The sequence below is a fragment of the Salmo salar genome, chromosome 06 (assembly GCF_965601325.2).
Source record: "Salmo salar chromosome 06, fSalSal1, whole genome shotgun sequence".
NCBI lineage: Eukaryota > Metazoa > Chordata > Actinopteri > Salmoniformes > Salmonidae > Salmo > Salmo salar.
This window is the reverse complement of record NC_138296.1, coordinates 10,454,496-10,482,294: the sequence shown is the minus strand read 5'-3', so window position 1 is coordinate 10,482,294 and position 27,799 is coordinate 10,454,496. Positions and strand designations below refer to the sequence as shown.

At 42.6% G+C, this 27,799-nt stretch overlaps 1 protein-coding gene and 1 pseudogene across 3 annotated transcripts; one reads left to right on the top strand and one right to left on the bottom strand.

Annotated features, from left to right (window-relative positions):
- Positions 1-24: 24 nt before the first annotated feature.
- On the bottom strand, positions 25-8,607 carry LOC106593308 (methyltransferase-like 26 B; annotated as a pseudogene). The gene is made up of 7 exons (XR_014392598.1): positions 8,532-8,607; positions 8,141-8,343; positions 921-1,081; positions 710-769; positions 539-606; positions 315-393; positions 25-164 (listed from the first exon to the last, which is right to left on the bottom strand). The product of XR_014392598.1 is annotated as a methyltransferase-like 26 B (transcript).
- A 52-nt stretch (positions 8,608-8,659) lies between these two features.
- On the top strand, positions 8,660-26,420 carry LOC106591238 (large ribosomal subunit protein bL12m). Of its 2 annotated transcripts, none has more exons than XM_045719700.2 (5): positions 8,660-8,867; positions 16,423-16,615; positions 21,412-21,486; positions 22,689-22,826; positions 23,166-23,207. In XM_045719700.2, the coding sequence occupies exons 1-5, from the start codon at positions 8,809-8,811 to the stop codon at positions 23,190-23,192; spliced, it is 492 nt and encodes a 163-aa protein (XP_045575656.1). In that variant the 5' UTR covers positions 8,660-8,808; the 3' UTR covers positions 23,193-23,207. The 2 variants fall into 2 exon arrangements, with proteins under 2 accessions (XP_045575656.1, XP_045575655.2); XM_045719699.2 differs by lacking the exon at positions 23,166-23,207 and adding an exon at positions 24,182-26,420 and having other exon boundaries at positions 8,662-8,867.
- Positions 26,421-27,799: the final 1,379 nt, after the last annotated feature.

Genomic DNA, 27,799 nt, shown 5'->3' with positions numbered 1-27,799 from the left:
AAAATGAAAGGGCACACATTTTATTTTGCATAATGTACTTTATTTACATAAATAGATGTTTAAAATGTGGGTCATCAGGATGTTTGTTCAGATGCAGAAGAAGCCCTGTTTTCATGTCAACGTTTCCTGAAGACCAGGCATTTATTATACTGTTCCATCTCTATCTGGGAAAACAAATGAAGACTTGATCCTAAACATCCTTTTAGAAGGACTGAGCTAGCAGCAGACATACCTTCTATGTGTACAGTATAGTCCACCCTTAAAGATCCATTAGTTTATACATACACACAAGCAGACTCGTTAAAGAGGCTCACCATCCTCTCCATACGCATCCCGTTCCCAAACGCCAGCTGTCTCAGAACGTCGATGTCTGGTAGACCCCACCCTGGGTTCCTGTAGGGGAACAGAACTGACATGGTAAAACAGTATGATAGTTTGGATTCATGGATATAACCCTCACCCTGAGTGAACTAATGGCTAGAAGCTATATGGTAGTAGCTCCACATTGGCCAGCTCTCTCTATGATGTAATAACTCACATCTCTCGTAGTTCCTGGTCCAAGTCCTCCAGACAGCTGGGGGTGATGGTGCCGTTGATGGCGTAGGGCTGGGGAGCGAGAGAGAGAGGTGTCTGACGTTAAAAAACACTTAAATGTACAGTATTAATGTCCTCTTTATCTCCCCCCCCCCTCTCCATCCATGATACCTACCCCATGTGTGATCAGGAGACCATTTTGTCTGAGGATCTGGCCTGATCCTTTGACTACGCCCTGGGAATAAAAACAGAAACACAGACTGTCACTTCACACTGGCTATAAGTGACTATACTAACACATCTTCACTCATGCAATCATAAAACTTCACAGCCAAAGATGAGACGTATAATGATGATCATGGGATGATCTGACGTGTAAGGCCTACCTCGACAGTTTGGAAAGAGCTGTACTGAAGCTGTACTGGCCACGATGACATCACAGGCCCCGCGTGGAAGGCCTGCCCACTTCTCATAGGGTTCGCTGGCGTCCAGGTGCACAGGCTGCAGCACAGTCTTCACTTTGGTTGCCGCTATGTAGGCTCTGATACTGCAAAATAACATCACACCCACTGGAGCCATAACCCCATATCATCCATAGACAGTATGAAATGTTTGAGCAAGTGCAGCTCGGCAAAATATGACATCTTATGTGTTGACGCTCATGGTAAGACAATAGCCTTGTTATTACATTGTAATTACCTTATTGAAAATGTAATTACAATGTGAGCCTATTTAGTGTGTCGGGAAATAAGATGGATATGAGAAATGCATACAAGAAAGCATCTGCCAACAACCAACGTTGATATAGAATCAGAGAGGTGAGATAACAAGAAGGTCCAGACTAATGTACTGTTACACACACACATATATATATATATATATATATATATATATATATATATATATATATGTGTGTGTGTGTGTGTGTGTGTGTGTGTGTGTGTGTAACAGTACATTACACACATATATATATATATATATATTAGACTTTATATAGTTCTAGTATCTAACTTTATATCATGTATCTATATACAGCTGAAGTTGGAAGTTTACATACACCTTAGCCAAATACATTTAAACTCAGTTTTTAACCATTTCTGACATTTAATCCTAGTAAAGATTCCCTGTTTTAGGTCAGTTAGGATCACCACTTTATTTTAAGAATGTGAAATGTCAGAATAATAGTAGAGAGAATGATTTATTTCAGCTTTTATTGCTTTCATCACATTCCCAGTGGGTCAGAAGTTTACAATTAGTATTTGGTAGCATTGCCTTTAAATTGTTTAACTTGGGTCAAACGTTTAGGGTAGCCTTACACAAGCTCCCCACAATAAGTTGGGTGAATTTTGGCCCATTCCTCCTGACAGAGCTGGTGTAACTGAGTCAGGTTTGTAGGCCTCCTTGCTCACACTCGCTTTTTCAGTTCTGCCCACAAATTTTCTATGGGTTTGAGGTCAGGGCTTTGTGATGGCAACTCCAATACCTTGACTTTGTTGTCCTTAAGCCATTTTGCCACAACTTTGGAAGTATGCTTGGGGTCATTGTCCATTTGGAAGACCCATTTGCGACCAAGCTTTAACTTCCTGACTGATGTCTTGAGATGTTGCTTTAATATATCCACATAATTTTCCGTCCCCATGATGCCATCTATTTTGTGAAGTGCACCAGTCCCTCCTGCAGCAAAGCACCCCCACAACATGATGCTGCCACCCCCGTGCTTCACGGTTGGGATGGTGTTCTTCGACTTGCAAGCCTCCCCCTTTTCCTTCCAAACATAACAATGGTCATTATGGTCAAACAGTTAAATTTTTGTTTCATCGGACCAGAGGACATTTCTCCAAAAAGTACGATCTTTGTCCCCATGTGCAGTTGCAAACCGTAGTCTGGCTTTTTTTATGGCGGTTTTGGAGCAGTGGCTTCTTCCTCGCTGAGCAGCTTTTCAGGTTATGTCAATATAGGACTCGTTTTACTGTGGATATAGATACTTTTGTACCTGTTTCCTCCAGCATCTTCACAAGGTCCTTTGCTGTTGTGCTGGGATTGATTTGCACTTTTCACAACAAAGTATGTTCATCTCTAGGAGACAGAAAGTGTCTCCTTCCTGAGCGGTATGACGGCTGCGTGGTCCCATGGTGTTTATACTTGCGTACTATTGTTTGTACAGATGAACGTGGTACCTTCAGGCGTTTGGAAATTGCTCCCAAGGATGAACCAGACTTGTGGAGGTCTACAATTTTTTTCTGAGGTCTTGGCTGATTTCTTTTGATTTTCCAATGATGTCAAGCAAAGAGGCACTGAGTTTGAAGGTAGGCCTTGAAATACATCCACAGGTACACCTCCAATTGACTCAAATGATGTCAGTTAGCCTATCAGAAGCTTCTAAAGCCATGACATCATTTTCTGGAATTTTCCAAGCTGTTAAAAGGCACAGTCAACTTGGTGAATGTAAACTTCTATGATACAGTGAATTATAAGTGAAATTATCTGTCTGTAAACAATTGTTGGAAAAATGACTTGTGTCACGCACAAAGTAGATGTCTTAACCGACTTGCCAAAACTATAGTTTGTTAACAAGAAATTTGTGGAGTGGCTGAAAAACTAGTTTTAATGACTCCAACCTAAGTGTATGTAAACTTCGGACTTCAACTGTATATTATACTTTATATAGTCCTAGTATCTACCTCTATATCATGGTATATATTTATTAGACTTTATATAGTTCTAGTATCTACCTCTATATCATGGTATATATATATATATATATATATATATATATATATATACACACTGCTCAAAAAAATAAAGGGAACACTTAAACAACACAATGTAACTCCAAGTCAATCACATTTCTGTGAAATCAAACTGTCCACTTAGGAAGCAACACTGATTGACAATAAATTTCACATGCTGTTGTGCAAATGGAATAGACAACAGGTGGAAATCATAGGTAATTAGCAAGACATCCCCCAATAAAGGAGTGGTTCTGCAGGTGGGGACCACAGACCACTTCTCAGTTCCTATGCTTCCTGGCTGATGTTTTGGTCACTTTTGAATGCTGGCAGTGCTTTCACTCTAGTGGTAGCATGAGACGGAGTCTACAACCCACACAAGTGGCTCAGGTAGTGCAGCTCATCCAGGATGGCACATCAATGCGAGCTGTGGCAAGAAGGTTTGCTGTGTCTGTCAGCGTAGTGTCCAGAGCATGGAGGCGCTACCAGGAGACAGGCCAGTACATCAGGAGACGTGGAGGAGGCCGTAGGAGGGCAACAACCCAGCAGCAGGACCGCTACCTCCGCCTTTGTGCAAGGAGGAGCAGGAGAAGCACTGCCAGAGCCCTGCAAAATGACCTCCAGCAGGCCACAAATGTGCATGGATCTGCTCAAATGGTCAGAAACAGACTCCATGAGGGTGGTATGAGGGCCCGACGTCCACAGGTGGGGGTTGTGCTTACAGCCCAACACCGTGCAGGACGTTTGGCATTTGCCAGAGAACACCAAGATTGGCAAATTCGCCACTGGCGCCCTGTGCTCTTCACAGATGAAAGCAGGTTCACACTGAGCACGTGACAGACGTGACAGAGTCTGGAGACGCCGTGGAGAATGTTCTGCTGCCTGCAACATCCTCCAGCATGACCGGTTTGGCGGTGGGTCAGTCATGGTGTGGGGTGGCGTTTCTTTGGGGGGGCCACACAGCCCTCCATGTGCTCGCCAGAGGTAGCCTGACTGCCATTAGGTACCGAGATGAGATCCTCAGACCCCTTGTGAGACCATATGCTGGTGCGGTTGGCCCTGGGTTCCTCCTAATGCAAGACAATGCTAGACCTCATGTGGCTGGAGTGTGTCAGCAGTTCGTGCAAGAGGAAGGCATTGATGCTATGGACTGGCCCGCCCGTTCCCCAGACCTGAATCCAATTGAGCACATCTGGGACATCATGTCTCGCTCCATCCACCAACGCCACGTTGCACCACAGACTGTCCAGGAGTTGGCGGATGCTTTAGTCCAGGTCTGGGAGGAGATCCCTCAGGAGACCATCCGCCACCTCATCAGGAGCATGCCCAGGCGTTGTAGGGAGTTCATACAGGCACGTGGAGGCCACACACACTACTGAGCCTCATTTTGACTTGTTTTAAGGACATTACATCAAAGTTGGATCAGCCTGTAGTGTGGTTTTCCACTTTAATTTTGAGTGTGACTCCAAATCCAGACCTCCATTGGTTGATAAAATGGATTTCCATTGATTATTTTTGTGTGATTTTGTTGTCAGCACATTCAACTATGTAAAGAAAAAAGTATTTAATAAGATTATTTCTTTAATTCAGATCTAGGATGTGTTGTTTAAGTGTTCCCTTTATTTTTTTGAGCAGTATATTAGACTTTATATAGTTATAATATCTACCTCTATATCATGGTATATATACATATTAGACTTTATATAGTTATAATATCTACCTCTACTAAATTTTATATAGTTCTAGTATCTACAGTGGCAAGAAAAGTATGTGAACCCTTTGGAATTACCTTAAACCTGTTGGGGCTAGGGGGCAGTATTTTCACGGCTGGATAAAAAAACGTACCCGATTTCATCTGGTTACTAATCCTACCCAGTAACTATAATATGCATATACTTATTATATATGGATAGAAAACACCCTAAAGTTTCTAAAACTGTTTCAATGGTGTCTGTGAGTATAACAGAACTGATTTGGCAGGCAAAACCCTGAGACATTTTCTGACAGGAAGTGGATACCTGATGTGTTGAATTACCTTTAAGCCATTGCCATTGAAACACACAGGGGTTGATTAATGTTTTGGCACTTCCTATTGCTTCCACTAGATGTCACCAGCCTTTACAAAGTGTTTTGAGTCTTCTGGAGGGAGATCTGACCGAACAAGAGCCATGGAACGGTGATGGCCGATTAGACTCTGGCGTGCGAGTTCATGTTGGGTACCCTCTTTCCAATACGTTATAAAAGAGAATGCATTCGTCCACCTTGAATATTATTTATGTTCTGGTTAAAAAAGGCACTAATGATTTATGCTATACAACGTTTGACATGTTTGAACGAACGTAAATATATTTTTTCCCCTCGTTCATGACGAGAAGTCCGGCTGGCTTAGATCATGTGCTAACAACACGGAGCTTTTTGGATATAAATGATGAGCTTTTTTGAACAAAACTACATTCGTTATGGACCTGGGATTCCTGGAAGTGACATCTGATGAAGAGAATCAAAGGTAATGGATTATTTACATAGTATTTTCGATTTTAGATCTCTCCAACATGGCCGTTTGTCTGTATAGCAAAGCATATTTTTTCTGGGCGCAGTGCTCAGATTATTGCAAAGTGTGATTTCCCAGTAAGGTTATTTTTAAATCTGGCAAGTTGATTGCGTTCAAGAGATGTAAATCTATAATTCTTTAAATGACAATATAATATTTTACCAATGTTTTCTAATTTTAATTATTTAATTTGTGGTGCTGACTTGACTGCCGGTTATTGGAGGGAAACGATTTCCTCAACATCAATGCCATAGTAAAACGCTGTTTTTGGATATAAATATGAACTTGATAGAACTAAAAATGCATGCATTGTCTAACATAATGTCCTAGGAGTGTCATCTGATGGAGATTGTAAAAGGTTAGTGCATCATTTTAGCTGGTTTTATGGTTTTGGTGACGCCCGTCTTTGAATTGACAAAACATTACACACAGCTATTGTCAATGTACTCTCCTAACATAATCTAACTTTATGCTTTCGCCGTAAAACCTTTTTGAAATCGGACAACGTGGTTAGATTAAGGAGATGTTTATCTTTCAAAGGGTGTAAGATAGTTGTATGTTTGAAAAATTTGAATTTTGACATTTATTTGGTTTCAAATTTGCCGCTCTTGAAATGCACCTGCTGTTGATAGGGTGCACCACGGGTGGCACGCTAGCGTCCCACATAGCCCTATAAATTGGTCATAAAATTTGATCTTTTCTTCATCTAAGTCACAACAATAGACAAACACAGTCTGCTTAAACTAATAACACACAAACAATTATATGTTTTCATGTCTTTATTGAACACACCGTGTAAAGTCACAGGGCAGGGTGGAAAAAGTATGTGAACCCTTTGATTTAATAACTGGTTGATCCTCCTTTGGCAGCAATAACCTCAACCAAACGTGTTCTGTAGTTGTGGATCAGACCTGCACAACGGTCAGGAGGGATTTTGGACCATTGCTCTTTACAAAACTGTTTCAGTTCAGCAATATACTTGGGAGGTCTGGTGTGAACTGCTCTCTTGAGGTCATGCCACAGCATCTCAATCGGGTTGAGGTCAGGACTGACTGGGACACTCCAGAAGGCGTATTGTCTTCTGTTGAAACCATTCTGTTGTTGATTTACTTCTGTGTTTTGGGTCGTTGTCCTGCTGCAACTTCTGTTGAGCTTCAATTGGCGGACAGATAGCTTTACTTTCTCCTGCAAAATGTCTTGATAAACTTGGGAATTAATTTTTCCGTTGATGATGGCAAGCTGTCCAGGCCCTGAGGCAGCAATGCAGCTCCAAACCATGATGCTCCCTCCACTATACTTTACAGTTGGGATGAGGTTTTGATGTTGGTGTGCTGTGCCTTTTTTTTCTCCACTCACAGTATTGTGTGTTCCTTCCAAACAACTCAACTGTAGTTTCATCTGTCCTCATAATATTTGCAAGTAGTGCTGTGTAACATTCCCTCACGACGCCAGGACAGCGGAGTCAATCACCACCTTCCGTAGACACCTGAAACCCCACCTCTTTAAGGAATACCTGGGATAGGATAAAGTAATCCTTCTAACCCCCCCCACCCCCCCAAAAAAAAGATATAGATGTACTATTGTAAAGTGGTTGTTCCACTGGATATCATAAGGTGAATGCACCAATTTGTAAGTCGCTCTGGATAAGAGCGTCTGTTAAATGATGTAAATGTAAACATCCAGATGCTCTTTTGCGAACTTCAGATGTGCAGCATTGTTTTTTTTGGCAGCATTGGCTTCTTCCATGGTGTCCTCCCATGACCTTCATTCTTGTTTAGTGTTTTACGTATTGCAGACTCGTCAGCAGAGATGTTAGCATGTTCCAGAGATTTCTGTAAGTCTTTAGCTGACACTAGGATTCTTCTTAACCTCATTGAGCATTCTGCTCTGTGCTCTTGCAGTAGTCATCTTTGCAGGACGGCCACTCCTAGGGAGAGTAGCAACAGTGCTGAACTTTCTCCATTTATAGACAATTTGTCTTACCATGGTCTGATGAACATCAAGGCTTTTAGAGATACTTTTGTAACCCTTTCCAGCTTTATGCAAGTCAATAATTCTTCATCTTAGGTCTTCTGAGATCTATTTTGTTTGAGGCATGGTTCACATCAGGCAATGCTTCTTGTGAATAGCAAACTCAAATTGTGTGAGTGTTTTTTATAGGGCAGGGCAGCTCTAACTAACATCTCCAATCTCATCTCATTGATTGGACTCCAGGTTAGCTGACTCCTGACTCCAATTAGCTTTTAGAGAAGTCATTAGCCAAGGGGTTCACATACTTATATGCTAGGACCAAATATATACTGTATTTGGTCCTAGCAGGGCCCACCTGTCACGGGACTCCTCTTTGATGTCTGACAGTTGCCAGGTGATGAAGGGCATGGCCATGGCGAAGTTGACCACATGCTGTCCTGTGCCAGAGCCCAGCTCTAAGGCAAACAGTTCCCTGTGAGACTGCTCCTCCAACACATCACACAACACTGAACACAACTCCTTCTGGTTCCTGTCTGCTAGAGGAGAGATTAGCATGGTCTGGAGGGGGGAGAGAGCGAGACAGGGAGAGGAAGGGAGAGAGAGAGAAAGTCTATGCATTATAACCTATCAACCACACAGTCCAATCTGTGCTACATGAGCGAGAGAGGAAGGGAGAGAGAACCTACAACAATTACAGACTCATGTATATCATCATTCTGGTGTAAATAGTACTGTTTTACACTCACCTTTTCTTGAGCTGCTCTGAAGAGGCTAAGGACATGACATATTGGTGTAGGCTGGGACTGGGAGGTGGCTGATGGGTAATAGCCTATAGGGCAGATGGGTCATGTGATTACTTGGTAGAGAGAGAGAGAGAACTCGTGTGTGGCGCAATGCATTGTGGGTAAGTCAGCAACAGAGTGGAGGACGCCATGTGCTGTTGAGGGAGAAGGACCAGGACTGACAGGCTACACTGTGAATTGGAAGTATCTATAGGAGATCCGGGGGTCACAAATAATAAACATGTACTGCACAAGACATTGCATTCGGACCGCACTGCGAATCGCCGCAAAGACGCATCGGTAAGCGGGTGTCATAACCGGGGATCGTAGCTGCTTGTGTAAGCTCTATACGTGGGACACGGGAGCTAGATGGTTTGCTAACGCTAAAAGCGTCAAGGGCAGAGATTTGCTATCTAATTTGCCATGCATTAACCATTTATGTGCCCCAAATAGTCTGAGTCACATAGAGCTGTTAACATAATAACCCTGGGCTCATTCATTTTCTTTGTGAACGGATTTTATGATCAGCCGGCTAGCTAGCCAACCGCAATGCCACCAATTCCTCGTTTAGCTAGCTAGGGAGGAACAATCTTGCAGCCAAATGGATTAATCTGTCACGGGGGATGTGTTGCAAAACCGATAACTAATTTGTAATCTAGAGCGAGTAGGCTCAGTTAGCAGTAAATAACGTTAGCCAGTTCCATGGACCTAATGCACCCTGTTCCTTCCTTATGAGATGTGCAAGTCAAGGTCATGTGTTTCTTGTATGGCATTTGTGTTTAACTTTGACAAATGGTTGTCATATCCTGTACCTTGCTAGAGCTTCCCTCCTGGTTCTGATTGCTGATTTGTATAGGTTTTCACCATTGTATAATGATCTTGTCAACCTTACTGTGGCAGTTGTACAACTGATTCAGAGGGGTTGGGCTAAAATAATTGTTAATTTTATTACTTTTATTATGAACACAACAAATACAAACAAAAAAAAGAAGAAATACAAACAAGAGTACAAAACCTAACAGACAGGGGTATTACATATCAAGATTCATTTTCAATTTGGTAAATACTTTTATGGTGCGTATTGCTTTTTTGTTTTTACATTTACTGATCATTTCAAAATAATATTTCAATTCTATCTTAAATAATGTGAAAAGGGGTTTGTTCTCTGCCCACTTAATTTTATGGACAAAGAATCTTCCATGAAAGATAAACAAATGAACAATGAAAGTTAAATCAGGGTCCATATAATTTGGTTTAAAATAAAACATAATATCAGAGTCTTTCAGATTAACATTAATAGTTGTTTCTTTTAAAATCAAATCTTCTAACTCAATCCAAAATCTTCTGACATTTGTCCCAAAATAAAATGGTCAAGAGTCTGGGTCACAATCACAAAATACACATTTGTTATCAATAGCTATTTTAAATCTGTGTATAATAAAGGTCTTTACAGGGTAGATTCTATGAATGAGTTTGTATGATACTTCTTTCACCTTATTAGATATACAATATTTACCAGACAACAACAAAACTTTCTTCCAGTTCACTTGTCCTAGGGCTGCGTTCCAGTACATTTTAGCAGAGGGCATAGTAACATATTGACATAGTTTCCTTATATACATGTTATTACATTTATAGTTTAAAATGTCAATTCCTTCTAATTGTATTGAGGCTACAAAATCCTCAACAGTTGCACTTGGAGTATTGTTATATTCTCCTAAAAGAAGAAGAGCACCTTTAGGGACGGCTCTAACAACAATGTGATACTCCTCAGGAGTGAATGTAATTGTGTGTTCTCATAAATTCAGGATAATCATATAGTTGGCCATCATTGTTCACTAATTGTTTAACCCAAATAATGTTGTTGTCAAACCAGTTCTGGAAAAACAAAGACTTGTTTTTGTATTTTATGTCTTTATTATTCCAGATTGTATACCTATGAGGGGAAAACATTTTGTACATGAGGTTCCAAGTTAGAAGTACTTGTTTATGAAAGTTTGCAAGCTTAATAGGGATTTTACCCACATCAAAGTTGCATTTGAGTAAGAATTCTAGACCACCAATTTGTTGGAATATTAAATTAGGGATGATATTCCAGATGCAATCCTTATTTCTTAAATAGTTTTGCATCCATTTAATTTTAAATATTACATTAGAGGTTTTAAAATCCAGAAGGTTCAACCCTCCCTCACCTTGGGTGCTACATATTACCGCTTTTCTTAAATAATGTGGTTTATTCCTCCATATGAAGTTAAATCATTTTGTATCAACCATTTTAGTTACTGACAGAGGAACATCCAAGGCAAGGGAGGTATAAACTAATCTGGACAGACCTTCAGATTTTGATAAAAGTACACGTCCAGATAAAGAAAGATCTCTTAATAACCAGGAGTTAAATCTCTTTCCAATTTTCTCTACAATAGGAGAGAAATTGAAGTTGGCCCTTTCTTTCAGATCTTTGCTAACTGTAATACCAAGATATGTGATCACATCTTTTACAGGGATATTACATACTGAGTTTAAGTCACATCTTTTCAATGCAAATAAATAGAGCTGTTAATATTATTGTAAAGTGTCTTAATTACATTTTGAAAATATTGACCAAAATCGAAGAGTCTCAAAAATAAAATAATGTTCAACTGTATCAAATGCCTTGTAAAAGTCTACAAATAAAATAAAGCTATCTTCCATAATGTGCTCATTGTAGTCTATCAAGTCCAATACTAGTGGAATATTATTACATATATGTCTGCCCTTCATGAAACCAGACTGGGTATCGTCAATGATTTGGTCAAGACCTTTTTTAAGTCTTTCTGCAAAGATGGATGCAAGTATCTTTCCATCATTGTTCATTAATGTGATTGGTCTCCAATTTTCTAACATCATAGAATCTTTGTTTTGTTTGGGTATTACAGAAATTAGGCCCTGTGTCATAGAAACAGGCAGGACCCCTAAATCAATTGCCTCCTTAAGAACATGAAATATAAATTCAATAATATCCTCCTGAAAATAGTTAGAGAATTCACTGATAATGCCATCGTTCCCTGGAGATTTGTTCTCTTTTAACTTGCTGACACATTTTTTTATTTCATTAATAGAAATAATTTCATCACAAGACTTTTGGAAGTCTTCATCTATGAATTTTGCACAGTCTTAGACAGAGTCTAGAAAGGCAGATATGTCACTAGTAGGACAGGCATTACTGGTATAAAGATTACCATAGAATTACTAAACATATTTTGAAATATCTTTGGGGGTTTCATTTTAATTGGCATCTATATTGAGCTTATGAATAGATGTAAATTCAGAATTCTTTCTTTCTAAATTGTAAAAGTATTTTGTATTTTTTCACCTTCCTCCAACCATCTCCTTCTTGACCTTACAAATGCCCCTTTTGCTCTTTCTTCATACATTCAGTCCATTTCTAGTTGTAAAGAGAATAACTGACCCTTTCCTTCATCAAGGTCCTCCATAGAGACTAGAGAAAGTATTTCCTTAACAAGTTTATCTTCCCTCAATCTTTTAAGTTCAGCAATTTCTTTACCTCTCTTCATGGCTGTTTGTCCTATTCATACTTCATTAATTCCCAATATTTCCCATAAGACTTAAATAGTTGAGCTTTCCTCCAATTGTCTTGTATAATATCTTTGGCATCCATCTTGAAATGATCATCTTCCAACAGTCTACTATTGTGTTTCCAATAACTCCGATTCGGTTTAACTTCAGATCCATTAATATTTAAAGATAAGAATATAACTTTATGATGGTTCAATTGATACCTTGACTACATAATTATCTAATGAATTAGAAATCAACCAGAAGTCAATTCTTGACTGTCTGGACATGTCCTTGTTACTCCAAGTGAATTCCTTTTTATCAGGATATTTAGATCTCTAAATATCGACTATTCCAAGACCAGGACATAGGTTATTAAACTCAGGATTAACTATGCAGGATCTGTTAGGAGGGGGATATCTGTCAATCATCACATTAGATACAGAATTAAAATCTCCACCTAAAATAATTTTGATATCCTGAAATAACTCTATTAATGTCTTCTTCAAATTCTTGAAATAATATCCTGTTGTTTGGTTTGTTGTTGGATGCATAAATATTCCCTAATAAAAACATTTCACTGTTGAAATTTACTGTTAAAATGAACCAACGCCCAGAGTGGTGAGTCTTACTACTGATGACCTTCCCTTTAAATGCACCTCTTAAAACTGCTACACCTGCAGAGTGGTTGTTGCCATATGATAACCAGACATCGTTACCCCATTGATTTTTCCAAAAAGCTAGATCGGAAGAACAAGCATGAGTCTCTTGTAAAAAGTAAAAGTCTGCATTAAACCATTTGCAATACAGGAAAATAGCCTTACGCTTGAGTAAATTACGAATACCCCTGACATGAATTGAACAAAGAGATAGACATAAACTTCAACCAACAACCTTGTTATGCTAATATAAGCTTTTCCTAAGGATATGTAACTCAAAAGGATTTCCATCCCATTATTAACCTCTCAAAAAATAAATAATAATATTGGTCATAAAATTACCAAAGTATTGTTACTCCCACAAAGGGGAGACATTGTGTAGACTTTACAATAAACAGTTATTCACCTATAGTTAGTGTTTAGTTTACCAGTTCTCAGGTCAGCCTTTTCTCATTCAAGTGTTTGTACATTTTTATAATAAAAGGCTGCTTTTCACCTGGTAATCTGTTTTTTGGCCTGACAGTTCTGTCCGAGTTAGACTCTGGCTCTCACTCAAATGTTCTGATTTGGCCGCATTTCTTTCCCATCGATGATCACTCTTGCACCGATTAAAAAATGCAGTTTTCCCTGCCTTTCGAGCTGCAGCCACCATCGGCCACAGTTTCTCTCTTGTCACTTTGTCTGCTGAGGTCAGATCCTCCGTGAACCTCAATTTTTGTTTGAGGAATTCGCAATTCTTTGCTCGCCTCCAAAGAAGATCCCATGTAGATCTGTTGGTGAACCGGATGATGGTTGTCCTCGATCTCGTCTTGATCCTTAAGTCTTCCCAAACGATGGACGATGTCTACATTTTCCTGAAGTTTGGCTTTTGATTCGGGAATGACAGCTCCACAGATGTCAACAACTCTGCATTTGATGTCCTCACCCGCCTGTTCTGGAATTCCATGGAGCCTCAGGTTCCACCTACGCTGGTATCTCTCCGCCTCATTCACCTTTTGCTCGAGTTCAGCCACCTTCTTTTCATTTTCCTGGCAGATAACTTCCACTTTCTTCATGTCACTTTTGAGGGTTTTCACTTCTCCAAAGATAATAGTCAACAGATTTTTTTTAATGGCCTCAATTTACATCGTATTCTCCCTAACCATGACCTCCAAGCCATTTGCCCTTTCATCTATCTTTGCTGTCAAAAGCATTACAATATTGTTTTGCATCTCAAGAAGTGACATACCCTCTTGGCCTCTCATCTTTTTCCCCTGGGGCTTGACTGGAGTGCCGGGGTCGTAAGCTAAAGGCCTGAGCTGGGGACTGGAGGGGCGCAAGATGTGAGCATTGTTGTCCGTGCTCACCACATTTTCATCACCCATTGCAGTATTTCCCCCCCACAGTTACATTCTGAAGAGGAGGACCCAAAATCATACTCTTTTGTGGTTAATTGTCCATCTGACGATCTCTCCATTTCTTTCCTTTTGGTTCTGGTCGTGGCCGTTTCCATGTACGTTCGACAAGCTAGTTTTTGAGCTAGCTAGCTTATCAGGCTATCTAGTGTTATCGGAAACTTCGTTTTAGAGGTGAATAACTTGCAAAAAGTAATCAATTACTTTGGTAAATAAATTAAACCATATTCATACAGAGTTTTATGACTGTAGAAATAATCCAATGGTCATAATTGGGTAAGGAAATCCAATAATTCCTTCAGCTACCAAAACAAATGATCTGCACTGACCGCCATCTTGCGCGCCATCCGCGGAAGACACATTTTGGTTGAACGCATTCAGTTGTGCAACTGACTAGGTATTCCCTTTCCCAACTGAACCAGGCGGGAAATTAGGATGAAGAATAGCAGCTACTGCTAGATTACTAGCTGGTGGTGGATTTGAAGAATCTTTGAGAGATCTATGACAACATTGAATCAGTCATTCTCCTAGGCCTAGAGGTTTTTCAAGATGGGACTCAAAAGGCCCCTAAAGCAACATCCAGGAGCCTAAATCTAATTAATTAGTGCATAGTTGTAAATTAATTTGCACCAAAACTGTCAATTTAAACCATTAGAACCCAAACTATCTTAGGTGGACGGGTTGCCCGCTCTATAGAGGAAACACTGGATTGAATGTAGAGGTCGACCGATTATGATTTTTCAACGCCGATACCGATTATTGGAGGACCAAAAAAAGCAGATACCGATTTAATCGGCTGATTTTCATATATATATTTGTAAAAATGACAATTACAACAATACTGAATGAACACTTTTATTTTAACTTAATACATAAATAAAATTTATTTAGTCTCAAATAAATAATGAAACATGTTCAATTTGGTTTAAATAATGCAAAAACAAAGTGTTGGAGAAGAAAGTAAAGTGCAATATGTGCCATGTAAGAAAGCTAACGTTTAAGTTCCTTGCTCAGAACATGAGAACATTTGAAAGCTGGTGGTTCCTTTTAACATGAGTCTTCAATATTCCCAGGTTTAGGTTGTAGTTATTATAGGAATTATAGGACTATTTCTCTCTATACCATTTGTATTTCATGTACCTTTGACTATTGGATGTTCTTATAGGCACTATAGTATTGCCAGCCTAATCTCGGGAGTTGATAGGCTTGAAGTCATAAACAGCGCAACGCTTGAAGCACAGCGAAGAGCTGCTGGCAAACACAGGAAAGTGCTGTTTGAATGAATGCTTACGAGCCTGCTGCTGCCTACCACTGCTCAGTCAGACTGCTCTATCAAATATCAAATCATAGACTTAATTATAATATAATAAACACACAGAAATACGAGCCTTAGAGCATTAATTTGGTCAAATCCGGAAACTCATTTAGAAAACAAAACGTTTATTCTTTCAGTGAAATACGGAACAGTTCCGTATTTTATCTATCTGCTTGCACAGAACGCAAGAGAAGTGACACAATTTCCCTAGTTAAAAGAAATTCATTTTAGCAGGCAATATTAACTAAATATGCAGGTTTAAAAATATATATTTGTGTATTGATTTTCAGAAAGGCTTTGATGTTTATGGTTAGGTACATTGGTGCAACGACAGCGCTTTTTTTCGCGAATGCGCTTGTTAAATCACCACCCGTTTGGCGAAGTAGGCTGTGATTCGATGATAAATTAACAGGCACCGCATCAATTATATGCAACGCAGGATAAACTAGTAATATCATCAACCATGTGTAGTTAACTAGTGATTATGTTAAGATTGATTGTTTTTTATAAGATACGTTTAATGCTAGCTAGCAACTTACCTTGGCTCCTTGCTGCACTCGCGTAACAGGTAGTCAGCCTGCCACGCAGTCTCCTCGTGGAGTGCAATGTAATCGGCCATAGTCGGCGTCCAAAAATGCTGATTACCGATTTGTTATAACTTGAAATCGGCTCTAATTAATCGGTCGACCTCTAATTGAATGATACATAAGTCTCTGCTCCCGAGTGGCGCAGGGGTCCAAGAGGCGTCACTGCAGTATCTGGTTCGAATCCAGGCTGCATCACATCCGGCTGTGATTGGGAGTCCCATAGGACGACGCACAATTGGCCCAGCGTCATCCGGGTTTGGAAATAAGAATTTGTTCTTAACTGACCTGCCTAGTTAAATAAAGGTTAAATAAAAAATACATTAACTGTATGATTTGTTTCCACAGGCAGGAGCTCCAGGCACCAACGCTATATGCCCTCCGAACTCTCGGGACCAGCCCAGCTAGCCTTTCTGATGTCATCACCGCCCCCCCTCTGGATGGAGCCCCCAAACAGTACCCCCCCAAAATCACCCAGCTGGTACACGACATCACCAGCCTCACCTTGTTAGAGGTGTCAGACCTCAATGAGCTACTCAAGGTATGGAACTGGAACATGTAGACTGTGTAGATTAACATAAGGCGACATGTACATTTGAGTCATTTAGCAGACGCTCGTATCCAGTGCCACCCAGTCAGTGCTATAAGTTATAGCACATTGTCCTATATATAACACATAGTATATAGCCATGCACATTGTCCTATATATAACACATAGTATATAGCCATAGCACATTGTCCTATATATAAAACACATAGTACATAGCCATAGCACATTGTCCTATATATAAAACACATAGTACATAGCCATGCACATTGGCCTATATAAAACACATAGTACATAGCCATGCACATTGGCCTATATATAACACATAGTATATAGCCATAGCACATTGTCCTATATATAACACATAGTACATAGCCATAGCACATTGTCCAATATATAACACACAGTACATAGCACATTGTCCTATATATAACACATAGTACATAGCCATAGCACACTGGCCTATATATAACACATAGTATATAGCCATAGCACATTGGTCTATATATAACACATAGTACATAGCCATGCACATTGGCCTATATATAACACATAGCCATGCACATTGTCCTATATATCACACATAGTACATAGCCATAGCACAATGTCCTATATATAACACATAGCCATGCACATTGGCCTATATATAACACATAGTATATAGCCATAGCACATTGTCCAATATATAACACATAGTACATAGCCATGCACATTGGCCTATATATAACACATAGTACATAGCACAATGTCCTATATATATAACACATAGTATATAGCCATAGCACATTGTCCAATATATAACACATAGTACATAGCCATGCACATTGTCCTATATATAACACATAGCCATGCACATTGGCCTATATATAACACATAGTACATAGCACATTGTCCTATATATAACACATAGTATATAGCCTGGAATATAGCACATTGGCCTGTACTTGAGTATAATTACATATATAAATATATATTTTTTCATTTACCAGATGTTGTTATCCAGAGCGACTTACAGGAGCAATTAGGGTCAAGTGCCTTGTTCAAGGGCACGTCGGCAGATTTTTCACGTAGTCAGCATGGGGATTCGAACCAGCGACCTTTCGGTTACTGGCCCGGCACTGTTAACTGCTAGGCTACCTGCTACCTGTACAATAGGCTACAACTTAATTTGTCCAACTATTACATAGAAAATTTGAGGAGACAAACTAGAGACAAAACTCCAGGCCACCTTAACTCCACCAACAGGCTCTCCCTCACCCTCCATTTGGCAAATCTGACCATAACTCTATCCTCCTGATTCCTGCTTACAATCAAAAACTCAAACGGGATGTACCCAATGATGCGCTCAATACGGAAGTGGTCCCATGAAGCGGATGCTGAGCTACAAGACTGTTTCACTAGACCACTAGCCCAGGGATTCATCCAATGGCATTGAGAAGTTTCCCACATCAGTCACCGGTTTCATTAATAAGTGCATTGACGATGTTGTCCACACAGTGACCATACGTACATATCCCAACCAGAAGCCATGGATGACAGGCAACATACACACTGAGCTAAAGGCAAAGTGTCAATACAGGACTAAAATCGAATCCTACTACGCCAGCTCTGACACTCGTCGGATGTGGTAGGGCTTGCATACTATCACGGATTACAAAGGGAAACCTTGCCGCAAGCCTACCAGACGAGCTAAGCTTCGAGGTAAGCAACACTGAACCATTCATGAGAGCACCAGCTGTTCTGGATGACTGTATGATCATGCTCTCTGTAGGCGACGTGCGTAAGACCTTCAAACAGGTTAACATTCACAGACGGATTACCAGGACGTGTACTCAGAGCATGCACTGACCTGCTGGCAAGTTTCTTCACGAGAAATATTCAACCTCTCCCTGACCTAGTATGTAATACCTATATGTTTTAAGCAGACCACCATAGTCCCTGTGCCCAAGAACGCCAAGGTAACCTGTGTAAATGTCTATCGCCCTGTAGCACTCCCATCTGTAGCCATGAAATGCTTTGAAAGGCTGGTCATGGTTCACATTAACACCGTCATCTCAGATGCCCTGGACAACTCCGATTTGCAAACCGCCCCAACAGATCCACAGATGATGCAATCTCTATTGCAGTCCACACTAGGGTTGGACTTTTCATATGGTCATATCGTCCTTCTCTCACCCTGGGATTTACAGTAATACCGGCGTAGTACACAGGGAGGCACCGAAAACACCCGCAAAACACCCGTTGGGCGTCTATTACCAGAATGCTAACAAAATTAGCACAAGTAATAGCAGACCAACTAGGTACTACCAAATGTCATTTTTGATGAGATTGGACATTTTACAGGTGAATGTTGCACGAAAGACGTTGTGCAAATGAACAAAGTTTTGATGCATGCAGTACTGGCTCTCCAGCAGAGACCTGGCAGTGTGGTGCCAAGACAACAACATCTCCCTCAGTGTCAGCAAGACAAAGAAGCTGATTGTGGAGTACAGGAAACGGAGGGCTGAGCACGCCCCCATTTACATCGACGGGGCTGTAGTGGAGCGGGTCGAGAGCTTCAAGTTCCTCGGTGTCTGCATCACTAAAGATCATGGTCCACACACCAACACAGTTGTGAAGAGGGCATGACCACGCCTCTTCCCACTCAGGAGTCTGAAAAGATTTGTCATGGGCCCTCAGACCCTCAAAAAGTTCTACAGCTGCACCATTGAGAGCATCTTGACTGGCTCCATGCTTTGCATCCGACCACAAGGCGCTACAGAGGGTAGTGCGTACAGCCCAGTACATCACTGTGGCCGAACTCCTTGCCATCCAAGACCTCTATACCAGGCGGTGTCAGAGGAAGGCCCAGAAAAATGGTCAGACTCCAGCCACCCCAGTCATAGACTGTTCTCTCTGTTACCACACGGCAAGCGGTACCGGAGTGCCAAGTCTGGAACCAACAGGACCCTGAACAGCTTCCACCCCCAAGTAATAAGACTGCTGAATAGTTAGTCAGTTCAATAGTTACCCAAATAGCTACCCTATCTGCATTGACCTTTTTTGCACCAACTCTTTTGACTCATCACATTTTTTTTTTGTATTATTATTTTTTATTTAACTAGGCAAGTCAGTTAAGAACACATTCTTATTTACAATGACGGCCTAGGAACAGTGTGTTAACTGCCTTGTTCAGGGGCAGAATGACAGATTTTTACCTTGTTGGCTCGGGGATTCGATTGAGCAACCTTTCGGTTACAGGGCCAACGCTCTAACCACTAGGCTACCTGCCGCCCCTACACTCTAACCACTAGGCTACCTGCCGCCCCTACACTCTAACCGCTAGGCTACCTGCCGCCCCTACACTCTAACCGCTAGGCTACCTGCCGCCCCTACACTCTAACCGCTAGGCTACCTGCCGCCCCTACACTCTAACCGCTAGGCTACCTGCCGCCCCTACACTCTAACCGCTAGGCTACCTGCCGCCCCTACACTCTAACCGCTAGGCTACCTGCCGCCCCTACACTCTAACCGCTAGGCTACCTGCCGCCCCTACACTCTAACCGCTAGGCTACCTGCCGCCCCTACACTCTAACCGCTAGGCTACCTGCCGCCCCTACACTCTAACCGCTAGGCTACCTGCCGCCCCTACACTCTAACCGCTAGGCTACCTGCCGCCCCTACACTCTAACCGCTAGGCTACCTGCCGCCCCTACACTCTAACCGCTAGGCTACCTGCCGCCCCTACACTCTAACCGCTAGGCTACCTGCCGCCCCTACACTCTAACCGCTAGGCTACCTGCCGCCCCTACACTCTAACCGCTAGGCTACCTGCCGCCCCTACACTCTAACCGCTAGGCTACCTGCCGCCCCTACACTCTAACCGCTAGGCTACCTGCCGCCCCTACACTCTAACCGCTAGGCTACCTGCCGCCCCTACACTCTAACCGCTAGGCTACCTGCCGCCCCTACACTCTAACCGCTAGGCTAGCTGCCGCCCCTACACTCTAACCGCTAGGCCACCTGCCGTCCCCACACTCTAACCGCTAGGCCACCTGCCGTCCCCACACTCTAACCGCTAGGCCACCTGCCGTCCCCACACTCTAACCACTAGGCCACCTGCCGTCCCCACACTCTAACCACTAGACTACCTGCCGCCCCTACACTCTAACCACTAGACTACCTGCCGCCCCTACACTCTAACCACTAGGCCACCTGCCGTCCCCACACTCTAACCACTAGACTACCTGCCGCCCCTACACTCTAACCACTAGACTACCTGCCACCCCTACACTCTAACCACTAGGCCACCTGCCGCCCCTACACTCTAACCGCTAGGCTACCTGCCGCCCCTACACTCTAACCACTAGGCCACCTGCCGCCCCTACACTCTAACCACTAGGCCACCTGCCGTCCCCACACTCTAACCACTAGACTACCTGCCGCCCCTACACTCTAACCACTAGGCCACCTGCCGCCCCTACACTCTAACCACTAGGCCACCTGCCGTCCCCACACTCTAACCACTAGACTACCTGCCGTCCCAGCACTGCTGCAACTGTTTATTATCTGTCACTTTGTTCCTAGTTATATGTACTGGTAACCCATGTATAAAGCCATGTTATCATTACTCATTGTGTATTTATTATTACTTATTTTACTTTCTCTGTTTTCTTTCTCTCTGTATTGTTGGGAAGGTCTAAGTAAGCATTTCACTGTTGGTCGACACCTGTTGTTAATGAAGCATGTGATGAATAACATTTCACTTGCTCAATGACTTCTCAATAAAGTATGTTTCATTTTTGTCCCAGAAAACCCTGAATATCCAGGATGTTGGGATGATGCCAATGGGAGCCATGACTGCAGCAGCAGCACCTGCAGCTCTGGTAAGACAGGGATTGTTTCAGTGTGTTTCTGTGTTTTATTCAATACCTTTATCAAGCTTCTTTACCTGTATTGGTTAGCCTGCCCTTACATGATGCCCTGTGGTGACCCCTTACACGATGCCCCGTGGTGACCCCTTACACGATGCCCCGTGGTTACCCCCCCGTGGTTACCCCTTACATGATGCCCCGTGGTTACCCCCCCGTGGTTACCCCTTACATGATGCCCTGTGGTTACCCCTTACATGATGCCCTGTGGTGACCCCCCCGTGGTTACCCCTTACATGATGCCCTGTGGTTACCCCTTACATGATGCCCCGTGGTTACCCCCCCGTGGTTACCCCTTACACGATGCCCCGTGGTTACCCCTTACACGATGCCCCGTGGTTACCCCTTACACGATGCCCCGTGGTTACCCCTTACACGATGCCCCGTGGTGACCCCTTACACGATGCCCCGTGGTGACCCCTTACACGATGCCCCGTGGTGACCCCTTACACGATGCCCCGTGGTGACCCCTTACACGATGCCCCGTGGTTACCCCCCCGTGGTGACCCCTTACACGATGCCCCGTGGTGACCCCCCCCGTGGTGACCCCTTACACAATGCCCCGTGGTGACCCCCCCGTGGTGACCCCTTACACGATGCCCCGTGGTGACCCCCCCCCGTGGTGACCCCTTACACGATGCCCCGTGGTGACCCCCCCGTGGTGACCCCTTACACGATGCCCCGTGGTGACCCCCCCGTGGTGACCCCTTACACGATGCCCCGTGGTTACCCCTTACACGATGCCCCGTGGTGACCCCTTACACGATGCCCCGTGGTGACCCCTTACACGATGCCCCGTGGTGACCCCTTACACGATGCCCCGTGGTGACCCCTTACACGATGCCCCGTGGTGACCCCTTACACGATGCCCCGTGGTGACCCCTTACACGATGCCCCGTGGTGACCCCTTACACGATGCCCCGTGGTGACCCCTTACCCCACCCTACATGACTTGATCTAGGAGGTACCTCTGCAGAGCTCATTGGCCTTCTATCTATAAATGCTTTAACCTCATTTAGTTTCAATGCCCAATGTAAGCTTCTTTACTGCAATGCAATCGTTCTCCTTGACTGTACACACAAACATGCCATGTAGTGTCCTCGGGGCATACATAGAGCATGTTCTGACCTTGCATTGTATTCATTCTGCTCCTATAGGCAGTGGAAGAGGACATGGCACCAGTCAAGAAAGAGAAGACACACTTCACAGTAAAACTGACAGAACTGAAGGCAGCAGAGAAAGTGAAACTCATTAAAGAAGTGAAGAACTGCATCCAAGGCTTGAACCTGGTGCAGGTCAGATGCTCTTTCTGTTTTTCTCTGTGTGATGTCACAGCCAGACCATGATTCTTTACTTCTTTCCTGTCTTTGTAATCATTTGTCCATTCCATCTGTGACCACACATCCTCCGGTGTCCACGCTTAAAGAACACACAGTCAAATCACTGAGACATAGGATAGCTTTGGGTTGGAGGCCTTTCACTCTATGGTACTGCTCTCTTTATGTATGTAGTAGGTTAAGAAGTTGGTTGACTTCTCTGTATAATCCTCCTTCTGTTTCTTACTCTGAAAGACATACGGTCATGTCCGTCTAGGAGGTTGCTTTGTGTTAATGTAACTATAGATCCTCTACCAGGCTAAGAAGTTGGTTGCTTTGTGTTAATGTTACTATAGATCCTCTACCAGGCTAAGAAGTTGGTTGCTTTGTGTTAATGTTACTATAGATCCTCTACCGGGCTAAGAAGTTGGTTGCTTTGTGTTAATGTTACTATAGATCCTCTACCAGGCTAAGTAGTTGGTTGCTTTGTGTTAATGTTACTATAGATCCTCTACCAGGCTAAGTAGTTGGTTGCTTTGTGTTAATGTTACTATAGATCCTCTACCGGGCTAAGAAGTTGGTTGCTTTGTGTTAATGTTACTATAGATCCTCTACCGGGCTAAGAAGTTGGTTGCTTTGTGTTAATGTTACTATAGATCCTCTACCGGGCTAAGAAGTTGGTTGCTTTGTGTTAATGTTACTATAGATCCTCTACCAGGCTAAGAAGTTGGTTGCTTTGTGTTAATGTTACTATAGATCCTCTACCAGGCTAAGTAGTTGGTTGCTTTGTGTTAATGTTACTATAGATCCTCTACCAGGCTAAGTAGTTGGTTGCTTTGTGTTAATGTTACTATAGATCCTCTACCAGGCTAAGAAGTTGGTTGCTTTGTGTTAATGTTACTATAGATCCTCTACCGGGCTAAGAAGTTGGTTGCTTTGTGTTAATGTTACTATAGATCCTCTACCGGGCTAAGAAGTTGGTTGCTTTGTGTTAATGTTACTATAGATCCTCTACCAGGCTAAGAAGTTGGTTGCTTTGTGTTAATGTTACTATAGATCCTCTACCAGGCTAAGAAGTTGGTTGCTTTGTGTTAATGTTACTATAGATCCTCTACCAGGCTAAGAAGTTGGTTGCTTTGTGTTAATGTTACTATAGATCCTCTACCAGGCTAAGAAGTTGGTTGCTTTGTGTTAATGTTACTATAGATCCTCTACCAGGCTAAGTAGTTGGTTGCTTTGTGTTAATGTTACTATAGATCCTCTACCAGGCTAAGAAGTTGGTTGCTTTGTGTTAATGTTACTGTAGATCACTGATCTCCTCTGTCCTCTACCAGGCTAAGAAGTTGGTTGAGTCCCTCCCCCAGGAGATCAGAGCCAATGTGTCCAAAGAGGAGGCGGAGAAGCTGAAGACAGCCCTGCAGACAGCAGGAGGCACTGTGGTGCTGGAGTAGAACGCCCCTCTCTCCATCCCTGCCTCCAGCCGACTGACCACACCCATCCACCGTCTGGCTGCGGTTACTCCCGTCTTCTGACTATCTTTCTGTTTTCTACAGCAGTAAAACAACAAAGGAACCAGTACCTTGGAAACTGAAATATTGCCTTTTGACAACGTTGCTGTACTAGCTACCAACTGGACGGTGTGAGGCGGGAGAAACTAACTCAGACTGAACTCCTCAGGCTCAGAGCCTGAACACCCGCCCGCCCGCCGCCCGGCCGCTCCTAAATTTACTCTCCCATTTGTCTTGTTTGTTCGTCTGTCTGGCTGGCTCTGTCCCGATTCTCCATCCTTCTCCCGAAGTGTGCACTTCTCTTGCGTTCCTTCTCGCATTGATTTAACAGTGGTGGAAACTCAAACTCCCTCAAGCCAATGTTTATATCAGCCCGATGTTTAAAAGTCCATGACTGGGAATATGAGGGTACAGGAGAAGGGTTGATAATGGGTACTTTTGCCCATCTATCAGACTGGTACTTTTGCCCATCTATCAGTCTAGCACTTTTGCCCATTGGGCTGCAGTCAAGCTGGCCCTGGGCCTCCTATCTGTGTGTGTATTCGTCTGGTGGTGAGTTGCCCTGAAAGCCTCGTAGCTAACGTGGCATGTTATTTCTCCTGACAACCCAGCCTCCACAGTGACCATTGAAATACCTACGTTTGACTGTCTGTATTCTCCAGAGGAGGCTGGTGGGAGGAGCTATAGGAGGACAGGCTCATTGTAATGGCTGGAATGGAATTATGGAACGGAGTCGAACAGGTGGTTTCCATTTGATACCATTCCATTAATTCCATGTCAGCCATTACAATAAGCCTGTCCTCCTATAGCTCCTCCCACCAGCCTCCGCTGGTATCTTATGTGCGTTAATGAACCAAATTCGTCAAATCAACACTTTGCTGGTTGTTCTATGAGTGGTGTGAGTCTGGGTCATCAAGAGGACTGAGGTGCCACGTTCGCAACAAATATTTTTTAGAAACCCTCCCCCTGACTGGTAGGGAGACATGGTTACCGTGTTATCTAGAACCAGGAGAACGGAGCTGTGTCCTCATGGGTTGGAACCGGTTCAGGAACAGAACCGAAAAATCCGGAAAATGACGACATTTTTCAAGTAGCAGAAACGGAACCTGGAACGAAAGTGAGCCATACTGTTCCGGAACAGAACCATTATTTTAAAAGCATAGGAACCGGTTAATAACGTTCTTTTACATTCCCGACGTTGTTTCTACTCTCACAAAAAACGCAACAAAGTGCCTAGGCAAAGCCCTCACTCTGTCACTCAGAAACATATTCCAGTATCTGCCTGTAAGCTGAAAATCTTTATCAGTGTGTGTGTGCATGTTTAGGCTACCTGCCCCCCCCCCAGAAGCTAGGCTACTGTACTGACTTAGGGGGAGAGATTTTTAATTAGCTAGAGAAGAATATTTGAACTTTTTTGACGCTAGTTAAGGATACTATAGGCCTAGTTATCACGTTTCACATTGGGTTTATTAACTACAAAAAGGTAAGACGTGTTTTTTAGGTCTGGTGCCGCTCTGCACACACAAGCTTGTTGGCTAGCTAGCTCAAAGGACATTCAAAGTTCCTCCATAGAAGCCACTCCTCCTAGGCATAATTCTGTGGACATAAATCAGATAACGCATGTCATAACGATGCCCAGCGCTTCAAGCCTCCTTCTCAACCCTCTCTTGTTCTCTCCCCACCCGCAAAATGTCAGTCGCATCTTGTGCCATAAGCTACACTTGTCTGTCCATCACGCATGTAAACAACCAGCTTGCCTGCTCTATCCACACTGATTGGTGAAGTCATTTAATCGGCTAAATATTTAGGGGGGAAGAAACTGATTTTAAAGGTTAAAAAAGGAACAGAAAGGAACGCTATAAACCGGTACTTTTGTTTGGTTTGAACCGGTTCAGAACTTTATTTTGCTGGTCGGAACAGTGGAACGGAACAATTTGGTTTTTTTTTTCTGTTCAGAACGAAACGATTGGGAAAATAATGTTGGTTCCAACCCCTGGTCTTTATACTGTATGGATGATATAGGATCAATGATGAAGTGATTCAAATAAAATACAAGTTACATTTCTTTGGTTGGTTGAATATAATCTTATATTGGATCACATTTGACAGATTAAATTGTGCTGTAATGACTATGAAGGGTTATTAAATAGTTTTATGTGAAATGTATTCATAATGATGTGATAAAATATGTAATGTAAAGCTTTGTTTGGTGTTAGACATCCATATTTTGGATTCATTAGAATTTGAAACAAAGTGTAATGTGTAAAAGAGCCACTAGGTGGCAGAAGAGAGCTGTGCTGATTCTCCCAGACCAGAGCAACTGGCAGCCCTGCCTGGTTTTCTAGGTCCACGGATCAATCCCCCCCAAAAGGTAAATTCTATGGGATCTCCACTTACTGTTGAGAGTTATAATAGTAGAATACACAAGGTGCAATTTAGAAATGTGGTTTTGCATCAGTAGTTTTTCTCTTATGTCAGTCACTGACAGTCACTCAATTAGCCATGTCAACTAAACATTTTTTAGATTGGTAAATTCGTTTAGAGGTCAGCTAGCAATCATGGTCAAATGACCGACTGGGGGATGGCAAACATTTCTCTCCACCCTATGGCAAAATGTGTAGAATTGCAGGAAATTAGCTTTTAAAACTGCATGTTCTTCACTCCAGCTAGGGCTGTTGCGTTGACCATATTACCGCCACACCAGCAGTCATGAGTCAACAAGACCACAGTCAAATTCTATGTGAGTTACAGTAATCTCCTCTTATGCACTCAAGACATGCCTTGGTAGTACCCAAAACATGGTCCTTGTCCATGTTGTTTCAAAGCCTTAATACAGCAAAATGGACAGCACTTTCTAGGGTGATGATTCATTTAAAACACCCATAAGCATATTAGATCTTATGGATATGCCTATATAGCCCCTACACAAAAAAACTGAATTAAAATAATGATTTATACAAAGCCTACTGCACTGCATAATTACTCAAGGCAGAAAAACATTAGAAAACATTCATGTAAAATGTATTTGCTACATCATTGGCTGAGTCTATACAAATTCTAGTAATGGCCTTTTTAGTGTGGACTGTATTATGATGCATACTGGATGGACTGGTTACCTTATGTTACACTCCAGACTGTCTATCCATTAGTCTGGGAGAGAACGTATAGGCCATGCTGTTGGATGGACTGGTTACCTTATGTTACACTCCAGACTGTCTATCCATTAGTCTGGGAGAGAACGTATAGACCATGCTGTTGGATGGACTGGTTACCTTATGTTACACTCCAGACTGTCTATCCATTAGTCTGGGAGAGAACATATAGGCCATGCTGTTGGATGGACTGGTTACCTTATGTTACACTCCAGACTGTCTATCCATTAGTCTGGGAGAGAACGTATAGGCCATGCTGTTGGATGGACTGGTTACCTTATGTTACACTCCA